The 25,381-nt window shown below is 44.8% G+C and overlaps 1 protein-coding gene across 1 annotated transcript; it reads left to right on the top strand.

The window, feature by feature from the left end:
• Positions 1-1,738: 1,738 nt before the first annotated feature.
• LOC142185435 (uncharacterized) lies at positions 1,739-24,343 on the top strand. Its single transcript, XM_075260868.1, has 8 exons — positions 1,739-1,872; positions 5,571-5,724; positions 7,334-7,503; positions 10,252-10,405; positions 13,474-13,631; positions 18,922-18,993; positions 20,807-20,878; positions 24,251-24,343. Exons 1-8 carry the CDS (start codon positions 1,750-1,752, stop codon positions 24,275-24,277), a joined length of 930 nt encoding a protein of 309 aa, XP_075116969.1. The 5' UTR covers positions 1,739-1,749; the 3' UTR covers positions 24,278-24,343.
• Positions 24,344-25,381: the final 1,038 nt, after the last annotated feature.

The raw sequence follows: 25,381 nt of genomic DNA, 5'->3' as shown, positions 1-25,381 counted from the left end.
AACTAAAATGGCCTCTGTAAACCCAGCAATAACTCAATAACTGATACCCAGTGGCCTGACTAGGAATGAGGCTCAGGTGTGCCTGTATAGCACTCCTGCATACAGACCATAGCGGTGTACAAGCATCCTCGCTGCAAGTTCTGAGACAGCCATCCACTTTCACTTTCATCTCCCTCCCCTTAGCCTCTTTTTTCAAATGAGGTGCATTACGTTTTGGTCCAGAATAATATGTTCTACTAAATGAGACTAAGTTGTCTGAAAAATTAGTTACCAGTCAGACTTCTATCTCCTCAAATTTAGTAGCGTAACTGAGCCATCCAGTTATCCATCTTCTCGTCTCCGCTAGGAGAGACAACTGACTAACTCTTCCTCCTTACTAGAATGTTCCAAAATTGACGAGATGCTCTATATAGCTGTTACATCACATGGAAATAAGTAAACATCAGCAAACATGTAATAAGATGCAAAATTTTCAACCAATCAATATTAACTAACCCCTTTAGCGTGTATTTCACGTAGATACCTCACGCCACTCTAGCACACACATATATGTGTGAAATACCACTACCCATCCATGACGCAAAATCAAGGCCGCAAAATAACGCGGCGTATACAAGCATATACGGCGCTCAAAATCTCACACGGCGTATACGTGCCAGGTCACGCGGCACGTTACTCCATGTGAATGCACCCTTACACTGTCAGGAACGCCCTCCTGACAGTGAAGGGCTATCAGTACAAGCACCAATATCTCTTCACCTGGGCACATAACGGGAAAACCGACAGTGTGCTGAATTCAGCGCACTGTTGGCTTTCTAGCGGTATGTAAAACCGCATGTGCCCAGAGGACATGAAAGGTCCTATTTAAAGGGTACATGCTATAAAATGTAGAATGAAGAAGGGGGTTGTTTCATGTTTTTAAGGGGGTGAATTTTTCAGGCTGGGATCATTTTTGGTACTGATGTGTTGATACTAAGGCTGAGTTCACATGGGGTACTTTGGTCAGGATTTTGAGGCTGTATTCGCCATTGAAATCAATCGGAGCCGGTCAGTTCTTTTTTCCACGAGACGTTTGTTCCGGCTCCCGGAAAAAAGAACGGACATGCTCATTCTTCAGGCGGAGTCGCCTTGCGACTCTGCTTGAAGAAACTCCCTTATCCCGACTAGGCCCATTCATTTGGGCCTAATCCGGAGCGGAGTGCGCGACCGGATGCCACTGTACTGCACCGGTATCCAGTTGCAGCTACCCGTATTGTGGACGGGAACCAAAAAACCCTGTGTGAACACGACCTAATACTTAGAATTAGATCAGTGGGGAACTGACATCCAGATCCTGCACAGATCAGCTGTTCTAGGCAGCATTTGGGGCCAGAACCTATACAGGGAATGGAGGAAGAAACACAAGGCTCTGTCCACTGTATATCAGTATGCCAGCATACTGCAGCTCTCCTCTCATTCATTGTGTAATATTCACAACATGCAATAAAGTGCAACATTCACAACCCATCAACCTTCAGCCGTATTCCATCTGGATACTGCACGTAACTCACACACACTCCTATACGTGTGGAATACTATTGTGTACATGGTGTATATTATACAGTTTTGCACTTTTTTTTTTTTTTTACAGCGTATCAAAAATGTAAAATAAGGTCAATTTGCAATAAAAAAAATTTATCCTGTGTCTACATCTCCTAAAATAGAGTTGTTGTCTTCACAGAATGCACTACTGACCCATACAGAGTAACCATGGAGGACATCCAGTGGTTTTATGCAAAGTCAAAGGTCCCAATTTGTCTAGCAATAACTGATAGCCATCACTTTCTGACCAGACTGAAGGACACCGATATCCTGACTACAGAGGAGATACTGGTAAGTAAAGAATATAATACATTATAAACTAAGAATTTGTAAGAAGGGTTCCCCTTAATGGGAGTCTGTCAAGTACAAAATGCCTCCCAAACCAATGATAGTGCAGTGGAGGAGCAATGCATTTATTCATGGATCTGTCTTCAGATTGCCAAATGTGTTCTTTATGTCCTCAAAAACTGCTGCTTGATGTTGACCTTTTTTGTAGTAAATGGCATTTTTCAGCCTTTGTCCTCATCACATCACTTTTGAAAAAGGTACGACCTCATAAGATAAGGACCAACCCATCAGGACTGCACAAGCACCTGGTTGCTGGTGACACAAACTAAGTTTTCTATGCAGTTTGCTTGTTACCACTCAGGAGAAGGGCCTCCCTAAGGCTCCTTGGCCCAGGTGCATGTGCACCTTCTGCCTTCTGCAGCCTCTTCCTCTGTTACTCATCTGGTGTCCCCTTGTATAGTGCAGGAACTGATGGGCACAGACACGGACAACAGTTTACTTTGCTGCCACGAGCTAGAAATAAAGTAGATTAATGTCCATTAGATATGGGTGAACCACTCAGGATTAATTTCGGGTTTAGCCGGTTTGGTTCCTTGGTTGTTTCAGGTTGAATAAGTTTGATACAAACCACACCAGAAATTGGCTTGAAGCATAGTGTAGAATACTCTTGGAGCTCCTAGGATCCTATTTATAAAAAAAATAGAGTAGAACACTGTCAGGACTCCTAGGAACTTATCTATAAAACATAGTGTAGAACACTGTTCCTCCAGTTTGGACCTATCTATAAAACATAGTGCAGAACACTCTTAGGGCTCCTAGGAACCTATCTATAAAACATAGTGTAGAATACTGTCAGGGCTCCTAGGAACCTATCTATAAAACATAGTGTAGAACATTGTCAGGACTCCTAAGAACCTATCTATAAAACATAGTGTAGAACACTGTCAGGGCTCCTAGGAACCTATCTATAAAACATAGTGTAGAACACTCTTAGGGCTCCTAGGAACCTATCTATAAAACATAGTGTGGAACACTGTCAGGGCTCCTAGGAACCTATCTATAAAACATAGTGTAGAACATTGTCAGGACTCCTAGGAACTTATCTATAAAACATAGTGTAGAACACTGTCAGGACTCCTAGGAACTTATCTATAAAACATAGTGTAGAACACTGTTCCTCCAGTTTGGACCTATCTATAAAACATAGTGCAGAACACTCTTAGGGCTCCTAGGAACCTATCTATAAAACATAGTGTAGAACACTCTTAGGGCTCCTAGGAACCTATCTATAAAACATAGTGTAGAATACTGTCAGGGCTCCTAGGAACCTATCTATAAAACATAGTGTAGAACATTGTCAGGACTCCTAGGAACTTATCTATAAAACATAGTGTAGAACACTGTCAGGGCTCCTAGGAACCTATCTATAAAACATAGTGTAGAACACTCTTAGGGCTCCTAGGAACCTATCTATAAAACATAGCGTAGAACACTGTCAGGGGTCCTAGGAACCTATCTATAAAACATAGTGTAGAACATTGTCAGGACTCCTAGGAACTTATCTATAAAACATAGTGTAGAACACTGTCAGGACTCCTAGGAACTTATCTATAAAACATAGTGTAGAACACTCTTAGGGCTCCTAGGAACCTATCTATAAAACATAGTGTATGACACTGTCAGGGCTCCTAGGAACCTATCTATAAAACATAGTGTATGACACTGTCAGGGCTCCTAGGAACCTATCTAGAAAACATAATGTAGAACACTGTCAGGACTCCTAGGAACTAGAGATGAGCGAGTACTGTTCGGATCAGCCGATCCGAACAGCACGCTCGCATAGAAATGAATGGACGTAGTCGGCACGCGGGGGGTTAAACGGCCGGCCGCCGTCAAAGCGGAAGTACCAGGTGCATCCATTAATTTCTATGGAGCTTGCTGTTCGGATCGGCTGATCCGAACAGTACTCGCTCATCTCTACTAGGAACCTATCTATAAAACATAGTGTATAACACTGTCAGGGCTCCTAGGAACCTATCTATAAAACATAGTGTAGAACACTGTCAGGACTCCTAGGAACCTATCTACAAAACATAGGTCCAAACTGGAGGAACAGTGTTCTACATTATGTTTTATAGATAGGTTCCTATGTTTTATAGATAGTGTAGAACACTGTTCCTCCAGTTTGGACCTATCTATAAAACATAGTGTAGAACACTTTCAGGGCTCCTATGTGTTGGTATATACATATATGCAACAGATATAGACTTATTGTGTTATACTGTGTTGGAGGAACTTACAGCTTCCGGACATTAGATGGCGATGTTATTATTGTTATGTGCTGAATACATGTAATAATATGCTATGGAGACTTGTCTATATCTCACCATGCTGCATCTTTCTATGGTTGTTCTTTTCCTGTGTGTGTTCCTTGTATATTGCTGTATTGACATGCTGATGATGTTACCTCATGTTCTAAGAAGTAAACTGAAGATTAACCCATATAATCTACTCTGAAGCTTTCCTCTGCGACTACACTGTGCAACACTAGGAACCTATCTATAAAACATAGTGTACAATACTCTTAGGGCTCCTGGTGACCTATCTATCCAATTTCTAGCTTTCTAAAGCAAACTCAGCTGTTACGTCAAAGTGAAAGTGACATTTTTATACTCTGGGGTCTCTTCAGACCTCATAGTGTAATAGGTGGAGGCCCAGGGGACGTGTATTAAAATTAAAAAAAATCATGCTCACCTTTCTTTACCTCTTTTGGCGTCCTTGCAGTATCTGGTGTTCCCCCGGTGAGGTCCAGCTCTCTTCTGTGATTTCATCGACTCGGGCTTACCGCTGAGGCCTGTCACTGGGCCACCAGTGATCACATTGGCACACCGAGTGTCATGCAGAGATCTCAGAGTAGAATACAGTGGCCATTTTAGTTTGCTCTAGACGAATCACCATTTGTTCAGTTTTGTAAAGGAACAATCCATTTTGAATATTTGGGTCAAGCTCGCTCATCTGTTTCCAGCACCATCAGTGAATCAGTATGCATGAGGGAGCATAAAACACACTGATTTTGCTCCAAAAGTGAATTAGATAAGAAAATGAACATTATAACAAGCAACTCAAAGTAGAGTCTCTAGAGGTGATCAGGTCTTTTCTTTTTGTTTTTTCCCTCAAGCCCTCTCCAGGTCAGTCTGCCTTAGGTGGCTTCTCAGTTGTGTGCCAACTGCTCTTTCCAATATTCCTTCAGTTGAACCCACCTACAGCATCTTTGTGTGCCGTCTACTCCACCACCAGGGAAATGGCTGAGACCTTCTAGCAGGCTGGCGGGGAGCTACTAGCTCTCCACTAGTCCATTGTCTTAGCAAGGAGAGGCCGTTCCACTAGTCCCAGGACAGGTACTCAACTCTATCCACTGCAAAGTGCCAGACTCATCCAGTGCCTCATCCAATGGCAGCTGTACTTGGGCTGCTCTGCCATACATGTAACATGTTCTTCTGCCACTACCTCACATGGCCTCTGTCCACCTCCCTCTTCCAATATGCCCTCCTATTAATCTCTTCCCTTTGTAGCATCTACAAATACATATTATCTTTGGTGGCAAACTAGAACATGAGAGAACTGTGCTGCTGTTGTGCCTACTTCATTTACCAATAGGAAACAAAGGGATACAAAAAGAGAATAATCTTTGTCTGTCGCAGGAGCTGCAAGGAGACACTAGGACGGCCCATCGAGTGGTGTATGAATGTCTCTGCTGCATTGAAGAGAGCAATGTGAAGTTACGAGATTTTTTTAAGTTCTTATTCCATATATCCTTCTTGAAAAAGTATCCAGATCTGAAGTCTATTTATACAGGTAGGTTACCTTATCTGTGACTGCTTTAACCACTGGTTTATTCCCATCGTAGCTAGAACATGCCATCACTTCATGATCACATTCAGTTTTTGCCTTGTAAACCAGCACTCCCATCGATCTGCATAGTACATATTATCTTCTCTTCAGAGCTTCCACAGACCATGGGCCTCTTGGTGGCTTCTCTGTCCAGTGCTCTCCTGGCTTAATCTATTTGTTTAGGTGGACGGCCATGTCTTAGTAGGTTTGCAGTTGTAGAATACTTTTTCCATTTTTTTGGATTATGGATTGGACAGCGCTCCTTGGGATGCTCAAAGCTTGGGATATGTTTTTATAACCTAACCCTGCTTTAAACATCTCCACAACTTTATCTTTGACTTGCCTGGTGAGTTCCTTGGTCTTCATGATGCTGTTTGTTCACTAGTGTTCTCTAACAAACCACTGAGGCCTTCACAAAACAGGTGTATTTACACTGAGACTGAATTACACAGCGCTGGACTGTTACGCTGGGTTCACACCAGCGTTCGGCAGTCCGTTTTAAAGGGGCTCTATCAGCAAAATCATGCTGATAGAGCCCCACATATGCGTGCATAGCCTTTAAAAAGGCTATTCAGGCACTGTAAAAGTTAAATTAAACTACCCCCCCCCGTTTTAAAATAATAACTTAAAAAAGAATGTGCTCTACTTACGGAACGTGCACCCTGGGCGGGCATTCAGGGTGCGCCGTCTTCTTCTTCCCCGCTTGCTCGCGGACACTGATAAAAAAAAAATAGCCCGGGCGCATGCGCAGTAGCCGTAGTAGAAGCCGCGTGCTACTGCGCATGCGCGCGGGCTATTTTTTTTTATCAGTGTCCCTGAGCAAGCGCCGGAGGAAGACGGGACCCGAAGACGTCAGAGGAAGAAGAGGCGGGGAAGAAGAAGACGGCGCACCCTGAATGCCCGCCCAGGGTGCACGTTCCGTAAGTAGAGAACATTCTTTTTTAAGTTATTATTTTAAAACGGGGGGGTTGTTTAATTTAACTTTTACAGTGCCTGAATAGCCTTTTTAAAGGCTATGCACGCATATGTGGGGCTCTATCAGCATGATTTTGCTGATAGAGCCCCTTTAAGGTTTCATGCAGAAACCTATCAGACCGGGTCCGGCCATGAGCGCCGGTGAGCGTTTTATGCTCTCCGCCACGAAACCGTTTTTTTAAAACCGGACACAGAGTACTGCATGTCCAACTCTGTGTCTGGTTTTATAAAAACGGTTTTGCGGTGGAGAGCATAAAACGCTCACCGGCGCTCACGGCCAGACATCTTTCAAACCCATTCAAATGAATGGGTTTGAAAGAGTCCTGCAGCTTTCCGTCTGTATTGTGCAGGATACGGAAACCTGTATGAACGGAGACCAGGCGCAGATGTGAACGAGCCTTTAGGGGTATCAGAGTACAGGGGGTGAATACTTTTGCACATCAAACTTTGAAAATGATGTACCATTGTCGTTCCAGTTCAAGGCACATGGTGTCTGGAGTGGATTGGATTGGAGATTTGGCTTGGTCTCTAATCCCTAGTGCATATCTTCTTGTAGGGTCATATATAAACTATATTATTATGGGATTTTTATGCACAGAATACAAAGAAGGAAAATACAAAAACGGCATACAGAATACTGCTGATGAGGACACATACCCGCGGATATTTGCCCAGGAAAAAGTTCGGATCTGTTTATCAATTACAGGACTATTTCCATTTTTGTATGGATTGCGAGATATAGTAATGTTCTCAGAATCCGAATTACTGGTAAGACTTTATATTGCTATACAGGCCGTACTATACAGGGATTATTATGCTACAGTATCTGTATTTAAGGGGTCTGACACCTGAACCTTGCTCAGATCTGCTGATCTAACTGCCTTTGGAAGCTACAGCAGTGGACCAGGAGAGGAAGCAGCTCTGCTCCATTCAAGTAATACAGTAGAAGAGAAGCTGCAGCCCCATCTACTGTATAGCGGCGGTGCCTGAGAATTGCAGCTCTACTCTCATTACTTGAATAGCAGCAGACAACTTCCACTCCAGGTTCCCTGCTGTAGCGTCTGGCACCAAAAGGGGAGCCATGTCTGCTGCACAGATCAGATACTGATCATCTGTAGATAGATCATTGTGAGAAATGCATTTGGGTAAAATGATACGCTTTCCTAAGCTCCTATTTATTCTGCAGACTGTCTCGGTGTTATAAAAACCTCCTGAAGAAAAGTAGTTGTTTAAAGATTTTCGATTGCTCATGCAATTTAGAAATTGCAGCAATATAAAGCTAATCAGGGATCAATCTTCAAAATTTAAGACTTTACTCCAAGCAATTCCAAAGTCTGGCCTGTGGGCCAAATATGTCAAGTGTTCAAATTTTTGGTTCCAGATCCCCACAATTTTTATTTTTTTTTGATTGGCAGTGGAGGTCCAGTAATGGCCCCTATTAACTAACCTGGCCCTGTTCCTGCTCGCATCCCCCTCTTCATCCACCAGGGGGCACCCATGCTCTGCACATTACACCATCGCAACATGATGTGTGGTGCACAGGTCCCAATGAAGGCTGAAGAGAAAGGAAGAGCGTGTGTCCTCAGTGTGGGCCACATTAGATTTAGAGGACACATATTATCATGTCCACAATCACGCATCCTCAGAAATACCTAAGATTTGCTGACCGAGTCTGGTAGGAGTTGATGCAGTACAGTACAAGGCTAAATGTAATTTGTCATTTTCCATACGATGTACACGGAAAAAAAAAATCAGAATGGGGTGGAATTAGGGGGCGTTCACACTACCGTCTGTGTCTGACAGTTAGTGTCTGCTGCTAATGTCCGTTCAAAATCTTGCGCGGACATTAGCAGCAGACACTAGCTGTGTCTGTGACATTTTGCATTGATTTAAATGGCGATTGGGTGCGTTCTTTTACTGTACGTGGGTGTCCTTAACTGTCCGTTCCCAAAGATGTCCGACTTTTAAAGCGGACAGAAAAACCTACATGTCGGGTTTTGCTGCCCACTTGAAAAGTCGGACATATTTGGGAACGGACAGTTAAGGACAGACATGGACTGTAAAAGAACGCACCCAATGTCCATTTAAATCAATGCAAAATGTCACAGACACAGCTAGTGACCGCTGCTAATGTCCGCGCAAGATTTTGAACGGACATTAGCAGCAGACACTAGCTGTCAGACACAGACGGTAGTGTGAACGCTCCCTTAGAAAACAAATTAATTTATGTTTGTTTTTTGTAATATGCTTTATTTTTGCGGTGTTCACTGTGCAGTAAAAAATAACCTATATTCTATGGGTTGGTCATCAGTATGAAAATTCTATTTGGTCCCAGACATCCCCATGTAGCGGACCACAGCCAAAAACTGTTGCAGAAAAGACTGCGGCGGAATCACAGAAAGTCTGCAGTTTTCTTCTATGAACTTTCTGCTTCCATTATATCTATATAGAAACTGCCAGCATTCCCATAGGTATAACTGACATGCAGCAACTTTTTAACATCGCAGCATATCTGCTGTAGATTTTTTTTCTGCAGTTTGGGATGGGATTAGCCAGAATCCCATCGACTTTGTAGGTATTGTAAAATGCCGCGTTTTTTGTATCGCTACATGGAGCCCAGGCCTTAAAGGGATTCTACCATTAAAACTTTTTTTTGTGGATAAGATGTTGGAATAGTCTTTAGAAAGGCTCGTGGTCTCTGCTGCGCCTTAGAAATACCATTTTTTACCGGTATGCAAATGAGTTCTCTCGCAGCAATGGGGGCGGGCCCCAGCGCTCAAACAGCGATGGGGGCGTCCCCACCGTTGCCAGAGCAGCGTCTCCAGCGACGCCTCCTTCTGCGTTCGCAGCATCATCTTCAATGTCTTCTTCTGGCGCAGGCTCATAACTTCTAGGCCAAGGGCCTCGGGCAGAGAAGACTGCGCAGGTGTACAGGCCACGGGAAAATGGCGCTTGCACAGTATTGTTAGCGGCCATTTTCCCGTGGCCTGTGCGCCTGCGCAGTCTGCTCTGCTCAAGGCCCGAGGCCTAGAAGTTACGAGCCTGCGCCGGAAGAAGACATAGAAGATGACGCTGTGGACAAAGAAGGAGGCGGCGGTGGAGATGCTTCTCTGGCAGTGGTGGGGACAACCCCATCACTGCAAGAGAACTCATTTGCATACCGGTAAAAACCGGTATTTCTAAGGAACGGCGCAGCGGAGACCACGTCTAAAGGTAAGAGACGAATAGCCTTTCTAAAGGCTATTCCAACATCTTATCCACAAAAATAATGGTTTTAATGGTAGAATCCCTTTAAACACATAAACACGATGAATACAGCAGAGAAGATGATCACAAGGTCTTTTCTAACAATAGAACATATCTACATCTGCAGTTTTCACTTCTTCACTCTTTTTTTTTTTTTATAAACTGTTCATTACAAGCATTGTCATTTTTGTCAGCTGTATATCTATCTACCAGAACAGCTGCGCTATACACATGAACAGTTCATGTCTCCTAAATTTGATATTTTTACAGAAACTGCTTGCAGATGAGCGCCCCGTCTCCCGGGTCATATATGAATCTTTGTCATTAATCGAGAAGAAGGACATCAAATTACATGTAGTCTTTGAGTATATATTCCAGGAGTGTTACCAGAAGCTGTATCCTGGTCTACACAACATACTAAAAGGTATTCTGATATCTATATAGTACACATATCTTACAATGAGGTGGAGGGATAAAGGTCGTAATCTGCTTGACTTGTTGCACTCTTGATGGCACCTATATACAATAATACATACATATTTGCGTATTCTGTGACAGGACAGGATAAAGCCTTTGGTGAGGATATGCCCCACCATCTTTGTTGTCTAACGGTCCCACTTTCCTAATAATTCCCAGTATTGTTATTTATTATACATAATCCTCCATTCTCTCCACCCATAAAAGCTCCATATAAGTGCAGTCCTCAATGTCACTTAAGTCTTGGTATATACTGTACACAGTCCAGTCATATTAATGTGACCACTGCCTACTTTTGACGTCAACGTTAAATAACCAATCGCAGAAGGCACGTGTCATCAGCCATCTGGGTGCACTCATCATTGTGGAAGGCACGATGGATCCACACAAGTATGCATCTATCCTTGCGGACCATGTTCTCCCCTACATGCGAATTGTTTTTCCTCAGGATGATGGCATCTACCAGCAAGACAATGTCATAAAGCTCGCAGTGTACGTGTGTGGTTCGAGGAGCACCAGAATGAGTTTACCGTACTCCCTTAGCCAGCAAATTCCCTGGACTTGAACTCAATCGAGAATCTGTGGGACCACCTCGAGCGGGTTGTTCGCACCATGGATGCTCAACCGCGTAACCTAGAGCAGTTGGCCACGGCACTGGAGTCGGCATGGCTCAACATCTCAGTGACATCATCACAACATCCCCTCTCTTCCTGCATGTCTCGCAGCGGTCCGCTCTGCCAAAGGCGGTAATTCTGGATTTTGACATGTGGTCACATTAATGTAACTGGACTGTGTATATCTGTGATACTCCAAGACAAGGCTGCTGTGACTGACAGTCTGTTTTGCTTTGAGATACCGGGAGAATTATGAATAGAGGAATAGGAAGCGGAAGAGCCCATGTCCATGTGATGCCCCAGGCAAATTTAGAATTTCTTCGGCCTCAAGCAAAGTTATGTCTAAGGCCCCCTAATAATCCCCCATTAATTCTCTCCTACACTGTATACTACTCCTTTCTGCCCTCACACACAGTATAATCCCCTCTTATTGTTCCGACACAATATACTACCCCCTTAGTGCCGAACACACAGGATTAATAACCATTAAGCCCCCCTTCCTAAGTGGCGTTGTCATCATGGAGTGACTCCAGAGGTTGCTACACAGTTTGTCTAGACGTTAACAGCATCAGGTGAGTATTAAAGGGGTTATCCAGGATAAATATAAATTGCTCGCTGATCTAAACACCCTCCCCCCGCCAACTTTCTAAATGACATAATTCAGCAAAAATGTATAGTTACCTCGATATTTACTGATTATCCAGTGACGATCCATTTCCCGTTTCTGGAAACAGAACGTCACTAATACTACCCCCCTCCACCCCATCATGTTTACCTCTCTTCCTTCCAGACTACCTCCTGCAGGGAACGGCTCCCCCTCCTTTTGTAATATCTGCCTGCGCATCCCCTAAAGAGCCAGAGTCCCAGCTTTGCACTGTAGCCGCCATTCTATCTCTATCGCGAAAGCGTGGGAGTTCAAAGGAGCCACCCATGTCTGCGCAGTAGAAATGGAGTGAAGTCTACAGCACACTGCCAGGACTGCTGCACAGGCGCTGGCAGAATCAAAGAGGAGAAGCCATTCCCCACAGAAGAAAGTTTGGACAGGAAGAAGACAGGGAAGTATAATGGGGTAGGGGGGTAGGCTGAGTTAGTTGGGAAGGGCTAGTAGTGGGCAAAATAGTCAGTGAGACAGCGGGTGTTAGAGAGGGAGATAGTGTGACAGCCTACAACTACCATAATGCTTTAGATAAGGCAGCAGGAAGTTACACCAAGTAAACAAATGCAGAAGATGCCAGGTGCTCCCAGAGAAAGCCAGAAACTCAAAAGGTATTTGGGTGCACTTATTAACCCATTAATAGCACTGACAGACAATTTTAATAAAAGGAGTTTTCAGGGCAAAAAATATTTTTTAAAAATGAGTCTATTACCTGTTAAAACAGTACAATAGGTTATGGGCGATTTAAATAAATAGATACAAAAATATATAAAAAAAAAATAAAAAAACGTAAGCGAGGCCCCCTCAATCTCCAGGGCCCCAGGCTGCACCACTAGATGCTAACAAGTATGTGCTAAGAGGAGCAGTTAGTAGAAGATAAAATCCGAGTTATGGTGTCTATAGGGAAGAGTGTGGATGGTCTATGTCTAGTACCTATTGGAGCTGCTGTTAGCCTGTAACATGTACAGGGTCTGTGGTTGATGATATCCATGTGCTGTTCATACCAGCACGTGCTGGAGCTGGCTGGGAATGAATGTGATGATGTGCAGGGTTTTGCTGAAGCTAAATATGTTGTCAGTCTGGGCGTGGTTAGCTGTCGAGAGTCCAATGGGTCTGTGTAGGTAAAGTGACCCTGAAGGGATCCAAGGAGAGGTGGGCGGTGATGAGTACAAGTCCAGGGGAGGCTATAGTTGAATCTACATCATGGAAGACAGATTTGCATATTCTTCCCATGGTCCTTTGCGAAGTGGAGTGCTAAAGGCTTAATAAGTCTCCACACACCTATATGGTGGTCTCTCCCTAAGGAGTGACAATATCCCCTTAATCTAGTCTTGACTGTTATACAGGCCAGCATTTTTGGGGGGAGGCCTAATAGGTTCAGCTCTAAGAAGGAAAACTAAAAGGAATTATCCATGAAAGGGATATCGTGTCAAGAGTGGAAATTGTGACAGCAGGGACCGTGCGGATAGGGCCTGAAGTATGGGGAATATAAACCTATATACTGTAAACCTAGAATAATGTAGGAGGTCAATTGGATCCCCTTCCAGTCCCTACTTTACGATCTTTCTTGAAATGCCAGAAATTACTTCACCGATCTGTGGTGGCGTCTTCTCAGGAATCATTAGCACTCATTTTTGTGTCGAGAAGGACCCAGAAGTAGGGAGTGGTGATGGGACCCAAGAGGGGTCAGGACAGGAGTGGCCGGGATCAGTAATAAATTACAATAATGCAATTTTTTTCTTGCAGAACCATTTGATGGACCAGATCCAAAATTCAAGACCATTACTGATCTATCGGAATTTTTGAAAAAACATAAAAGATATATATGTCAATCTATAAATGAACGTTTTCCATTCCTACATGGGTTACGTGACTTTAGATTACTCTCTCACATACAGTTCTTGGTAAGTTGATAATTTTTCCTTTGGGTTAAGTAAATATCACGAAATTCTGTGGGCAAAACTGACACATTGGCGCAGATTTATATCAACCTGCTGATAGATAGTGCCACCAGAATCAGCTTATCACCCCAGCCCTGCAGATAGATAGGTTAGTGTCACCAGAACCCAGCATATCACCCCAGCCCTGTAGATAGATAGGTTAGGGACACCCAAATCAAACTGATTTCCCCTTGTGAATTGCTGCCTCGGTTTCCAAGGTTTCAGATTTTTTTTCAATATGCAATTGAGCTTTTTGGAACAATGAGGGGGTTGTCAGTGTCAGTTCTCATTTTGACAGAAATTACAATATCTTGGCAATGGAGGCAGCAATTCACAAGGGGAAATCACAGTTTGATTCAGGTCACCCTAACCCAGTGATGGCGAACCTATGGCACGCGTGCCAGAGAGGGCACGCAGAGCCCTCCATGCTGGCACGCGTGCGGTCGCCCGGATCGCTCACCAACAGGGAATCCGGTACAGGATTCCCCGTTGATGAGCGATCACTGCCTTCAGTTGTATGTGCAAATGCACATACAGCTGAAAGCTGTCAGGGTAGGCCGCGGATCGCGCGACCGCGACCTACACTGGCTGCAGAGTTTGACCTCTGCCCCGATGCGGGCGCGATGACGTCATCAGCGCCGCCAGTGACAAGAAGGTGGATGCCGGCGGCTCTTCAGGGGTGAGTATGAGAGTGGCTCACTGTGTATATGATGTTGGGGGGAGCGCTTATAATACTTGGTGGGGTGTATGATACTGGGGGGGAGTGTATAATACTGGGGGGGCTTATAATACTGGGTGGGGTGTATAATACTGGGGGAGTGTATAATACTGGGGGGAGTGTATAATACTGAGGGGGCTTATAATACTGGGGGGAGTGTATAATACTGGGGGGGCTTATAATACTGGGTGGGGTGTATAATACTGGGGGGAGTGTATAATACTGGGGGGAGTGTATAATACTGAGGGGGCTTATAATACTGGGGGGAGTGTATAATACTGGGGGGGCTTATAATACTGGGGTGGCTTATAATACTGGGGGGTGTACTAAAGAGCATATAATACTGGGGGGGGGGGCTATTTATAAGCACACAATACTGTGTGTGGATGCCACTGTGGAGCATATAATCCTGTGGGGGGGGGGGGGACACCTACTGCGGAGCATATAACACTGGGGGGCTACTGTGGTACTGTGGAGAATATAATATTGTGTGGTGGGCCCACTGCAGAGCATATAATACTGTCTGGGGTCCCCTCACTATTTACATCACACAGTATCTGTTTTATAGCAGACGTGATATTAGTACAGGATGTAAGAATATTACACGGTAACTATAAAACAGATCCTGTGCGATGTAAATAGTGAAAATTAATTGTTCAAAGTACCAAATGCCGAGACCTTTACATTTCAGTACCGCGTTGTTTGTATTATTGAAAGCTCTGTAAAGCCCCACATGACTGTAATTTTTGGTTAGTAACTGTCCGCAATTGTGGATCCGCATAGTATTAAGTCTATATTGTCGTGTTGGCACTCCGCGAAAATTTTGTGGGTTTTGGGTTGCAGTTTGGGCACTCGGTCTCTAAAAGGTTCGCCATCACTGCCCTAACCTATTTGTCTACAGAGCTTAAGGGTAAGTTCACACGGGGTTTTTTGGTCAGGATTTTGAGGCCGTATTGAAATCAATGGGGTCCGGTGTTTTTTCCGGGAGACGGCTTGTTTCGTCTCCTGGAAAAAGAAGCGAGTTGCTCATTCTTCAGGCCATTTCGCCTCACGATTCGGCCTGAAGACACTCCTCCCATTCATTGGGCCTAATTTGATCGGAGCCCATGACTAGATGCCACCTCAGGTTCTGGTCCAAAAAACCCCTTGTGAACTTACTCTAATAGATATGATGGTTTCTGGTGACATTCCCTTTAAAATTAGGTGCATGGTTTGCAAATTGTTTTACATGGTTTAACAAAATGGTGTCCTGTAATTCTTACTGAGGAATAATCTGTTTTGTTATAGGAGCTGCAAGCAGACAACAGGCCGGCCATGGAGGTGCTAGATAAAGCTCTTTGTCACATCCAGACTAACAATAACATTGAAAAATTTTTTACCTATTTGTTTAAAAAATGCTATCTTAAGCTGTACCCAGATCTCCGTACACTTTGGCAGCGTAGGTCACATTATAGATTTTAATGAAAAAATACTGTATTTTATATTGTAGGGACTATCTTCTAGCTGCCATTTTTCTGCTGAATATGAGACAATAGCGTAAAACCAGACAAAGAATCTGGAAGATTAAAGGGTGTGTGCCACTTTTTGGCTGAGGCCCCATGTTATGAAAACACAGCTTTTTTTGTTGCAATTTTTGCTGCGGTTTGTTGAGCCAAAGCCAGGAGTGGATTGAGCAGAAGGTAGAAATATAAGAACTTCCTATATATTTCCTATCGGTTTTATAGCCATTCTTGGCTTTGGCTCAAAAAAACGCTGCAAAATCTGCAACTAAAAAAGCTATGTTTCTGCAACTTGAGGCCCGAGCTGGGTGAAACCCCATGTGGTGAAAATGCAAATTTTTGGTCGCAGTTGTAAAATTGCTGCATGTCACAATACCTGTGAAGTATAAGGGATTCTGGTTAATCCCATCTGCACATTGTGTAAAAAAAAAAAAAAAAAAATTGCAGTAAAAAAGTTGCGTTTAAAAAAAAAAATCAAACATGTTTTTGAAAATTGCAACTTGTCAATAATACCTGCGGAAACGCCAGTATTTTCCATATAGGTACAATAGGGGCAGAAAAAACTTTATATAAAAAAATCATGATGCAATTGGGGCCTTCGCTACATGGGCCTTAGCCTAAAGGGCTTTTTGCAGCCCCAAACGTTAGCATACTGATGACCTATCCACAAGCTGCCAGAAGCTTCTAGTAGACGGGAATACATGCAGGGTTGCTATTATTCACATAATAGGAGCGGTTCTGCAATTCCCCACAACCACTGCTATGTAATGGATATGACTATCACCCCTCCTATACCTGAATAGAAGTGGTGCTGCATCGCTCCTGGTCCACTAGCAGATTCTGGCACCCAGAGTCTACTAGAACAGCTGATCTGTCAGGGTCCAACACTGACCCTGTACAGATCACATACTAATGACCAATCTTGTGGATACGTCATCAGTATGAAAAATCAGTTTGGGTCCAGAAATCCCCTTGTATGTATTCTCATGTATCGGCCATGTCATATATTCACTTGTTCTGTTCCCTCTTCGCGTTTACCTCGAGAGACATAGAAAAAGAGAAATATGCAATATTAGGGGCGCAACGTAAGCGCAGCCAGGCTGAATGCGGGTGGGTCTGATAAAGGTCACACCCCCATTCACTTCAATAGGAACACCGGAAATGGCCGAGTGTTGTACTCTGACTATTTCTGACACTCCCATTGAAATGAATAGGAGCTCCGATCACCACTAGTCTCATCCACATTCAGCCTGGTTGGACAAAGGTCCTGAAGAACTTTACTTTGTTGGACAACCCCTTTAAGTGAAATAAGAGTAGTTATGAAATTAATAAAATGAAATACTATTTTGTATGTTTATTGGATATGGTAACATATTAAAGAGGACCTGTCTCCAGGCTGATCGGTGCGCTCACCCTGAGCATTTTAGTGTTTTATTTGTCCAATTCTATTCAGCCCTATCAGTACTGATACAATTAGGGTCTATTAGTCAAGTGGGTGGTAACACTCTATGACATACAGTACCCAGTGATCCAGAAACCACAGTGCTGCCACCCACTTTATCTGCATCAACAATAACAGGGCTTATATCTTTGGAATGGCTGAACAGATTTTGAGAAACATAATACCAAAACACTCAGGGTGATCACATCTATCAGATGATGTATGCCATTGGCTTCCAGATCTGGTGACAGCTCTACTTTTATGCATAAGTTATTAAAAAAAAAGAAGTCATGCATGTGTTATTACACATTGACATCGGCATTGACATTGGACGTCTCCCCGCTTTCTCCAGGTATTAAACTATACATCACCCTATAACCAATATTCTAAGCTGTAAGTATAAGGTGCATGGTTATGTGTACAGATGCCACATGGATGATATCTGTGAGCTGCCTGTGCCTCCATGGACTATTAATATCCTTCAGTGAACTGGGCGGCAAAACAGAGTTTTGTCCCTGGCTCATGGCTCCATATATGGCCCGTGATAATACATGTGTATGTATGGGGCCATTACAATGTAATGGGTCAGGGGTGCTAGTCATGAAAAATATGGGTCACGTACATGGAGCCTAACTGTGCAACAAACTATGTATCTAATGAGATGCAAAAATGACAGCAGAACTTAACACTAAGTATAAATCTTGCGGTATAAATCTCACCCCACTAAGGGTTGGCTCACATTTGCTTTTGTATTCCATCCGTGGAGAGTCGGCATGGAGACCCCCCAGACGGAATACAAACGCAATTGCAAGCGGTTTGCTGTCAAAGCGCACGGACCCCATAGACTATAATGGGGTCCGTGTGCTTGCCACGCAGTGCCCACACGAATCATGTCCGCATGATTCGTGCGGGCAGTGCGCGGCAAGCACACAGACCCCATCATAGTCTATGGGGTCCGTGCGCTTGCAATTGCGCTTGTATTCCGTTCGGGGTCTCCACGCGGACTCCTTCCGGATGGTATATGAACGCTAATGTGAACCAGGGGTATGATTTCTTTTTAATCTTTTGCAATACATAGTGCCGAGCATTAAATAGTGCCAATAAAAATACAACTTATCCCTCAGAAACCAAGCCCTCATGTGGATCTTAAGTCTTCTAGACACGGCTTTTGTAGCAATGATGTATTTCATCCTTATAAGTACCATGCATTTCTTGATCATGATTGATCCTAGATAACAGAAATTCCGCTAGGTCTGTGTCCTGCCTTGTCACTAATGGTGGGTGAACGTCGTCCGATTCGCTTCACCAATATTTGCAAGGTTCGCCTGGATGATTCACTTCGGACCAAGTTAGTTAGTTAATTCGTGTGTGGGGAACCCCTAAAACGTCAGGAATCAGGATGAACCCAACATTTTTTGAATCCTATTTGAAACTGGTTTGCTCATCTCTAGGTCGCCAACTCTAAAGTTGTCATATCTTCAGTTTCGTACATAGTTACATGAAGACCCATCTTTTCACTACTTTCAAGAATCACTCATGCAAAGACCATTAGCTTTTCATTCTGTTTGCCCATATTTTTTATTATTGTGCTTGCAGTATCACATAAAGAAAACAGGAACAGGAATCCTATCAGGAACCAGGACGAGGAATCCAATGAACCAGCCGCAGGTAGTTATAGCATGGTTTACTTACGCTAGGTTCACACTTGCGCTGGGGTTTCTGTTCTTCGGGTTCACTTGGGAACCCAAAGAATGGAAACCTATTCCACGTAGAAAGCAGCGACCCTAGGAAGTCGTTGGACCCCAAAGACTATAATGAGGCCCACCAGGTTTCCTGCTCGCTGATCCTTCTCTCCGCATTTTTCATATAGAACAAGAGATGGAATCTCTGAATGGTCATAGAGTGCAAGTGTGAACCCAGACTTACTGTAGACACGAAGAGGATCTGTCACCATTGAGCAAATGAAACTACACATACTACCTTAGGTCTTGATGACTATAAGGTTGCTTTGGTTTTCTAAATTTGATCCTCTGTTCTTTAATTTTTTTTTTACAAACTTTATTATGTAAATATCCGTCAATAAGCAAAGCCTAGGTAAAAGAAATTCCGCTAGGTCTGTGTCCTGCCATGTCACTAATGGTTGGTCCACTTTGTCAGATTCGCTTCGACAATATTTGCAAGGTTCGCCTGGATGATTTGCTTTAGACCAAGTTAGTTTAAATAGTTACTAGTTAACTTGTGTGGGTGGAACCCCTAAAATTTCAGGCTGAATCCAAAATTTTTTTGAATCAGAATTGAAACTGGTTTGTTCATCTCTAGGTCACCAACTCCAAAGCTGTCATATCTTCAGTTTTGTATATATTTCAGGGGCGTAACTACCAGGGTAGCAGTGGTAGCAGCTGCCACGGGGTCCGGGATACTAGGGGGCCCAGTGACGGCCGCTACCGCTGCAGATTTTTTTTTTTTTAATTGGCTGTTACCTGCTGGTGTAACTCCAGCATGTAACAGGTCCTATTTACTGCAGTTCTGGGGGCTGCCTGAAGATGGAGAGGAGCTGCCTCCTCCACAGTCCATCTTTTAACAGTAGTAAAGTTAGCAATTGCTGCCTTTACTACTGCACCCAAGCAGGGCCGCCTGCTGTCCGGGCCCCTGCTGCCTCCCGGCACTTGCATAGTGACAGCACAGGAGAAACTCCTATCTCCTACCTGCTGTCCCCAGGTCCTGTGCCGGCATCTATACTAGTAGATTGAAGGACCTGAGACATGACGTCATCAAAGGTCCTTTAATCTACTAACATACACTCAGTGTCTTTTGTTGTCGGAGCTTCCCGGATTGTACAGGTCAGTGTACAATAGGGGGAATGTTATAGGCTGTGAGGAAGAGGGGTACATGGGTGTGCAGGCTGTGTGTGAGAAAGTCTGCACCCCCATTCCTTCCTTTCTCACATACAGCCTGCACACCTATGTACCCCTCCTACTCACATTCTGCACCCCGCATTCTGCCCTATGTGAGCAAGAGGAGGGAATGGGTGGTGTAGGCTGTGTGTGAGCAAGAGGGGTACATGGGCGTGCCGGCTGTGTGTGAGCAAAGAGGGTGACCTGGGGGCGCAGGTCGCTGTGTGTGAGAAATAAGGGGGGAATGGGGGTGCAGGCTGTGGGTGAGCAAGAGTGTGGTGGAATGGGGGTTCCCCCCTCCAGATCACCCTCTTGCTCGCACACAGCCTGCACCCCCATTTCCCCTCTTGCTTATACACACCCTGCACCCCACGCCACCCTCTTATTCACAAACAGCCTGCACGCCCATGTACCCCTCTTGGAGGGGGCCCCATGTCAAAAGTTCGCCACGGTCCCCGCCATTCCTATTTATGCCACTGACTTATTTACATTAAGTCCCATCTTTTCTTTACTTTCTAGAGTAATTCATGAAAAGACCATTAGATTTTCATTCTGTTTGCCCATATTTTTCATTATTGTGCTTGTAGTGTCACATAAAGAAACCAGGAACAGGAATCCTATCAGGAACCAGGACGAGGAATCCAATGAACCGGCCACAGGTACTTATAGCATTGTTTACTGTAGACTTGAAGAGCATATGTATCCAGGATTGAGCAAAATAAACTAAACCTAATACAAGATACCTTAGGGCCAGCTGAACATTGCAAGGAGATATAGATACGTCCAGACAGATATAGTCTATAGGCAGTTCAGAACTGGTTAAAGTATAAAAAATACCACAGTATTCAGACATCCTTATGATTGGTCATCAATAGAGATGGGCAAACTTTTTCGTTGCATACTGGATTCAACCTAAATATCCCAAATTGGTTTTGTAAAAAAAAAAAAAAAAAGTGAATTTGCTTTGGATGAACAAAAATGGCCACACTACAATAAAATTGCCACCACCATATGTTTGACCAGAAGACACATGTGCAGCGACTTTATATCCCCACCTGAGAGCCTCTCAGTCAAACAGTAGTACGTGGACTTTACAGTGTTGACGTCATATGGAGTATAAAAGCTTGTACACTTGTGGACTAGGAGAAATTAGAAAATCAAGCAATTACATGGGCAGATTACAACTAAAATTCAATAGTGATAGGTTTATAGATTGTGACTGGGGCAATCTGCACTTCTTCTCTTGCTTACACAGACAGTCAGGGCCGCCGATAGGGCAGTACTACTGGTACTGGCGTCGGGGGCCCGGGCAAATTGAAAAATGGGGGGGGCCCGGTGTACCGGCCCCCTGGCGCCCGTAGCAGTCATTGTGTATGTCCTATTTCAACTCAGATCTGCATCCAGAGGACGCAGATCTGAGTTGAAGACATATGCGGCTGAAGCAAGGAGCTGACACAGGTCAGCTTCTCGCTTCGCCGCTGCGCGCCTCTCTCCCTGACACATATGCAGCTGAAGCGAGGAGCTGACATGTGTCAGCTCCTCGCTTCGCCGCTGCTACTGGCTTGTAGACGCGATGTGATCACATCGCGTCTAAAAGCCAGTAGCCGGTGGCAGCGGTGAAGCGAGGAGCTGACACAGATCAGCTCCTCGCTTCAGCCATCGCGTCTACAAACCAGTAGCCGGCGGCGAAGCGAGGAGCTGACACAGGTCAGCTCCTTGCTTCGCCACTGCGTGCCTCTCTCGCTGTCACATATGCGGCTGAAGCGAGGAGCTGACCTGTGTCAGCTCCTCGCTTCGCCACCTCCGCTACTGGCTTGTAGACGCGATGTGATGACGTCACATCGCGTCTATAACTGTGCGCCAGTGAGAGAGAGGCGCGCAGAGAGCTGCGAGGGAACGAAGGAGAAGGTAAGTCAGTCAGTGTAATGTGGAACGTGAAACTGGGGGCAGAGAGAGGACGGCATGACACTGGGGGCAGAGATGGAGAGGACATGAATATGGGGGCAGAGATGGAGAGGACGACATGACAATGGGGCAGAGATGGAGGGGACATGAATATGGGGGCAGAGATGGAGAGGACGACATGACAATCGGGGCAGAGATGGAGGGACATGAATATGGGGGCAGAGATGGAGAGGACGACATGACAATGGGGGCAGAGATGGAGGGACATGAATATGGGGCAGAGATGGAGGGGACATGAATAATGGGGGCAGAGATGGAGAGGACGGCATGACAATGGGGGCAGAGATGGAGGGACATGAATATGGGGGCAGAGATGGAGGGGACATGAATATGGGGGCAGAGATGGAGGGCATGAATCTTGGGGTAGAGATGGAGGGGACATGAAACTGGGGGCAGAGATGGAGGGGGGGGGACATGAAAGTGGGAGCAGAAATGGATGGGCGGACATGAATCTGGGGGCAGAGATTGGGTGGGAGACATGAAACTGGGTGCAGATGAAGGGTGTATATGAAGCTGGGGGAGAGATAGAGGGGGGACATATAATGTACGGGTGACTGTAGGAGGATTATACTGTGTGCGGGCACATGAAAAATTAATGAGAATGGGTGGAGTCAACATAACGGTGGGTGGGGCACTGCGGAGAGGGAACTGGGGCAATAATATATAATATATAAGTTTTTAGCTGGAGAACTACAAAGCACACAAGACCTCCAAAGGTATGTGTGCTTTGTATTAATAATGACGTAGGCGGCTATGCTACTAGCATAGCAGCCTGTTTGGGGGTGGGACTTTCACTTTAAAGGAGTATTCATGTTGCGTTTTTGGCCTCCCTTGCCGGGATACATTGGTAACCAGTCACAATCAGCTCCCCACTTATCCCTGCACGGAGAACTGCAGGCCCCCCCCTTTTTTTTAATGGCCAGTTCTTCGTGCAGGGATAAGTTGACAGCTGATTCTGACTGGTTACCAACGTATCCCAGCAAGGGAGGCCAAAAACGCAATGTGAATAAGCCCTGAGGATTTATTAGGAGGCTCTTATAGATGGTGTTGGCTCTCTATAGGCGCTGTCACACATAGCAGATTATACCTGCAAATAGAATCTGATTAAGCCTTGTAATGCTGCTAAATAAAGGGAAATGTAATACAGAATTGGTATGTTGCAAAATAAAGTAGTATTAAAATGGCGGCAGCCGGGGGGGGGGGGGGTTTGCTCACCAAACAGGGCTACGCGTTTCGGGACCATGTCCCTTCATGCCCCCCACTATGGGGCATAATTCTGTGTGCAGGGGCCACTATGGGGCATAATACTGTGTGCAGGGGCCACTATGGGACATAATACTGTGGGCAGGGGCCACTATGGGGCATAATAGTATGTGCAGGGGCCACTATGGGGCATAATAGTATGTGCAGGGGCCACTATGGGGCATAATACAGAGCCCAGGAATGCGGGGGGGAGGGGGGGTTGTAGTCGGTTGGGGTCTTCGGCGTCGGTCATGGGAGGGGGTCCCCATGTCAAAAGTTCACCACGGGGCCCCGCCATTCCTAGTTACGCCACTGCACTGGTTGAAAACACAATCGGGATTGGGACATGTATGTGCAGCCGCCTCCCTCACCCTAATTTTCTCTTCATTTTTTTTTTTTTTTTTAATGTAGATTGTGAGCCCCACATAGAGCTCACAATGTACATTTTTCCCTATCAGTATGTCTTTTTTGGAATATGGGATGGAAATCCATGCAAACACGGGGAGAACATACAAACTCCTTGCAGATGGTTTTTTGCCCTTGGCGGGATTTGAACACCAGGACTCCAGCGCTGCAAGGCTGCAGTGCTAACCACTGAGCCACCGTGTGGCCCCTAATTTTCTCTTCATTTCATACAGCCCCTACACAATATACATTGAGACGCAGGGAACAGGATTTCACAGAAAGGAGCCACAATTTATTAACAAAGTATATTATAAAATTTCTTAACTCAAATACTGCCGAAAATCACATAAATTGTCCAAACGTTTTGTCACGCTTTAACTAGAAATTGACTTACTGACCAAGCCTACCACATTTCACAGGTTCACGTGACATTTTACCACCGCTGATCAGAAGATGCAGAATGAAGCCTATTAGTTACGCTGAGCTGCCAGATCCTGATTTCGAAGCTAATAATGAAAGAGAGAAACGTATGTTATGTATTGTCATTCTTAATATTCCCAATAAGTAGGTTTGAGCGATCGGGATCGGAATTCTGATCCCGATCTTTTTAGGCGGGATCGAGGTCGGAGGTTATTTCCCACAATGCTTTGCTACTGGCCAAGCATTGTGGGAAAAGCTAACAATGTTAGCTAGGTCCCATAGGAATGAATGGATGCAGCCGGCACACAGCCTGTGGCGGCGTCTGGCCGCTTAACCCCCTGCCTGCCGGCTGCATCCATTCATTCTAATGGGAGTCTAGCTAACATCTCTAGTAGCTAACACTTACCTGCACAGATCGCTGGTCTGGTCCCCGCTGTTCTCGCTCCTCTTCTCGCCTCGCTGACCCCCAGATCGGAATACCAAACGTACTGGCAAGCAGTGTGTAGTGAAAGCACACAGATCCCATAGACCAGGGGTAGGCAACCTTTTTTGTTCGGCGTGCCGATTTAAATTAAAAAATCAAAGATGAGGTCCTCGGAGTGCCGGGCAATAATTGTAAAGCTGACGACACCTACACTAAAGTCATATAGCACAAACCACAACATAGGGGTGCTCTCATACGCTGTGTCATACGCTCCACGCCACATGCGCTTACCACTATTTGCCTGGATACACATGTTCTTTTCCTTTAGAAGCAATGTAAGTACATGCGTAACCCACAATTAGTGGTAATGTATGTGACTGGGAGCAGTGTAAGGTCATACCTGTAAAGAGCTGACACACAATGTACCTGTATGCTCCATCCAGTCCTTGGCCGTTAGTAACTTCAGTTTTCTGTAAGGGAGCGTTCACACTACCGTCTGTGTCCGACAGCTAGTGTCCGCTGCTAATGTCTGTTCAAAATCTTGCACGGACATTAGCATCGGACACTAGCTGTGTCCGTGACATTTTGCATTGATTTAAATGGACATCGGGTGCGTTCTTTTACTGTCTGTGGGTGTCCTTAACTGTCCGTTCTCAAAGATGTCCGACTTTTCAAGCGGACAGCAAAACCCGATATGTAGGTTTTT

Source organism: Leptodactylus fuscus, chromosome 1, assembly GCF_031893055.1.
Source record: "Leptodactylus fuscus isolate aLepFus1 chromosome 1, aLepFus1.hap2, whole genome shotgun sequence".
NCBI classification, from domain to species: Eukaryota; Metazoa; Chordata; class Amphibia; order Anura; family Leptodactylidae; genus Leptodactylus; species Leptodactylus fuscus.
The sequence above is the reverse complement of the archived record's forward strand: the minus strand, read 5'-3'. Positions and strand labels throughout refer to the sequence as shown.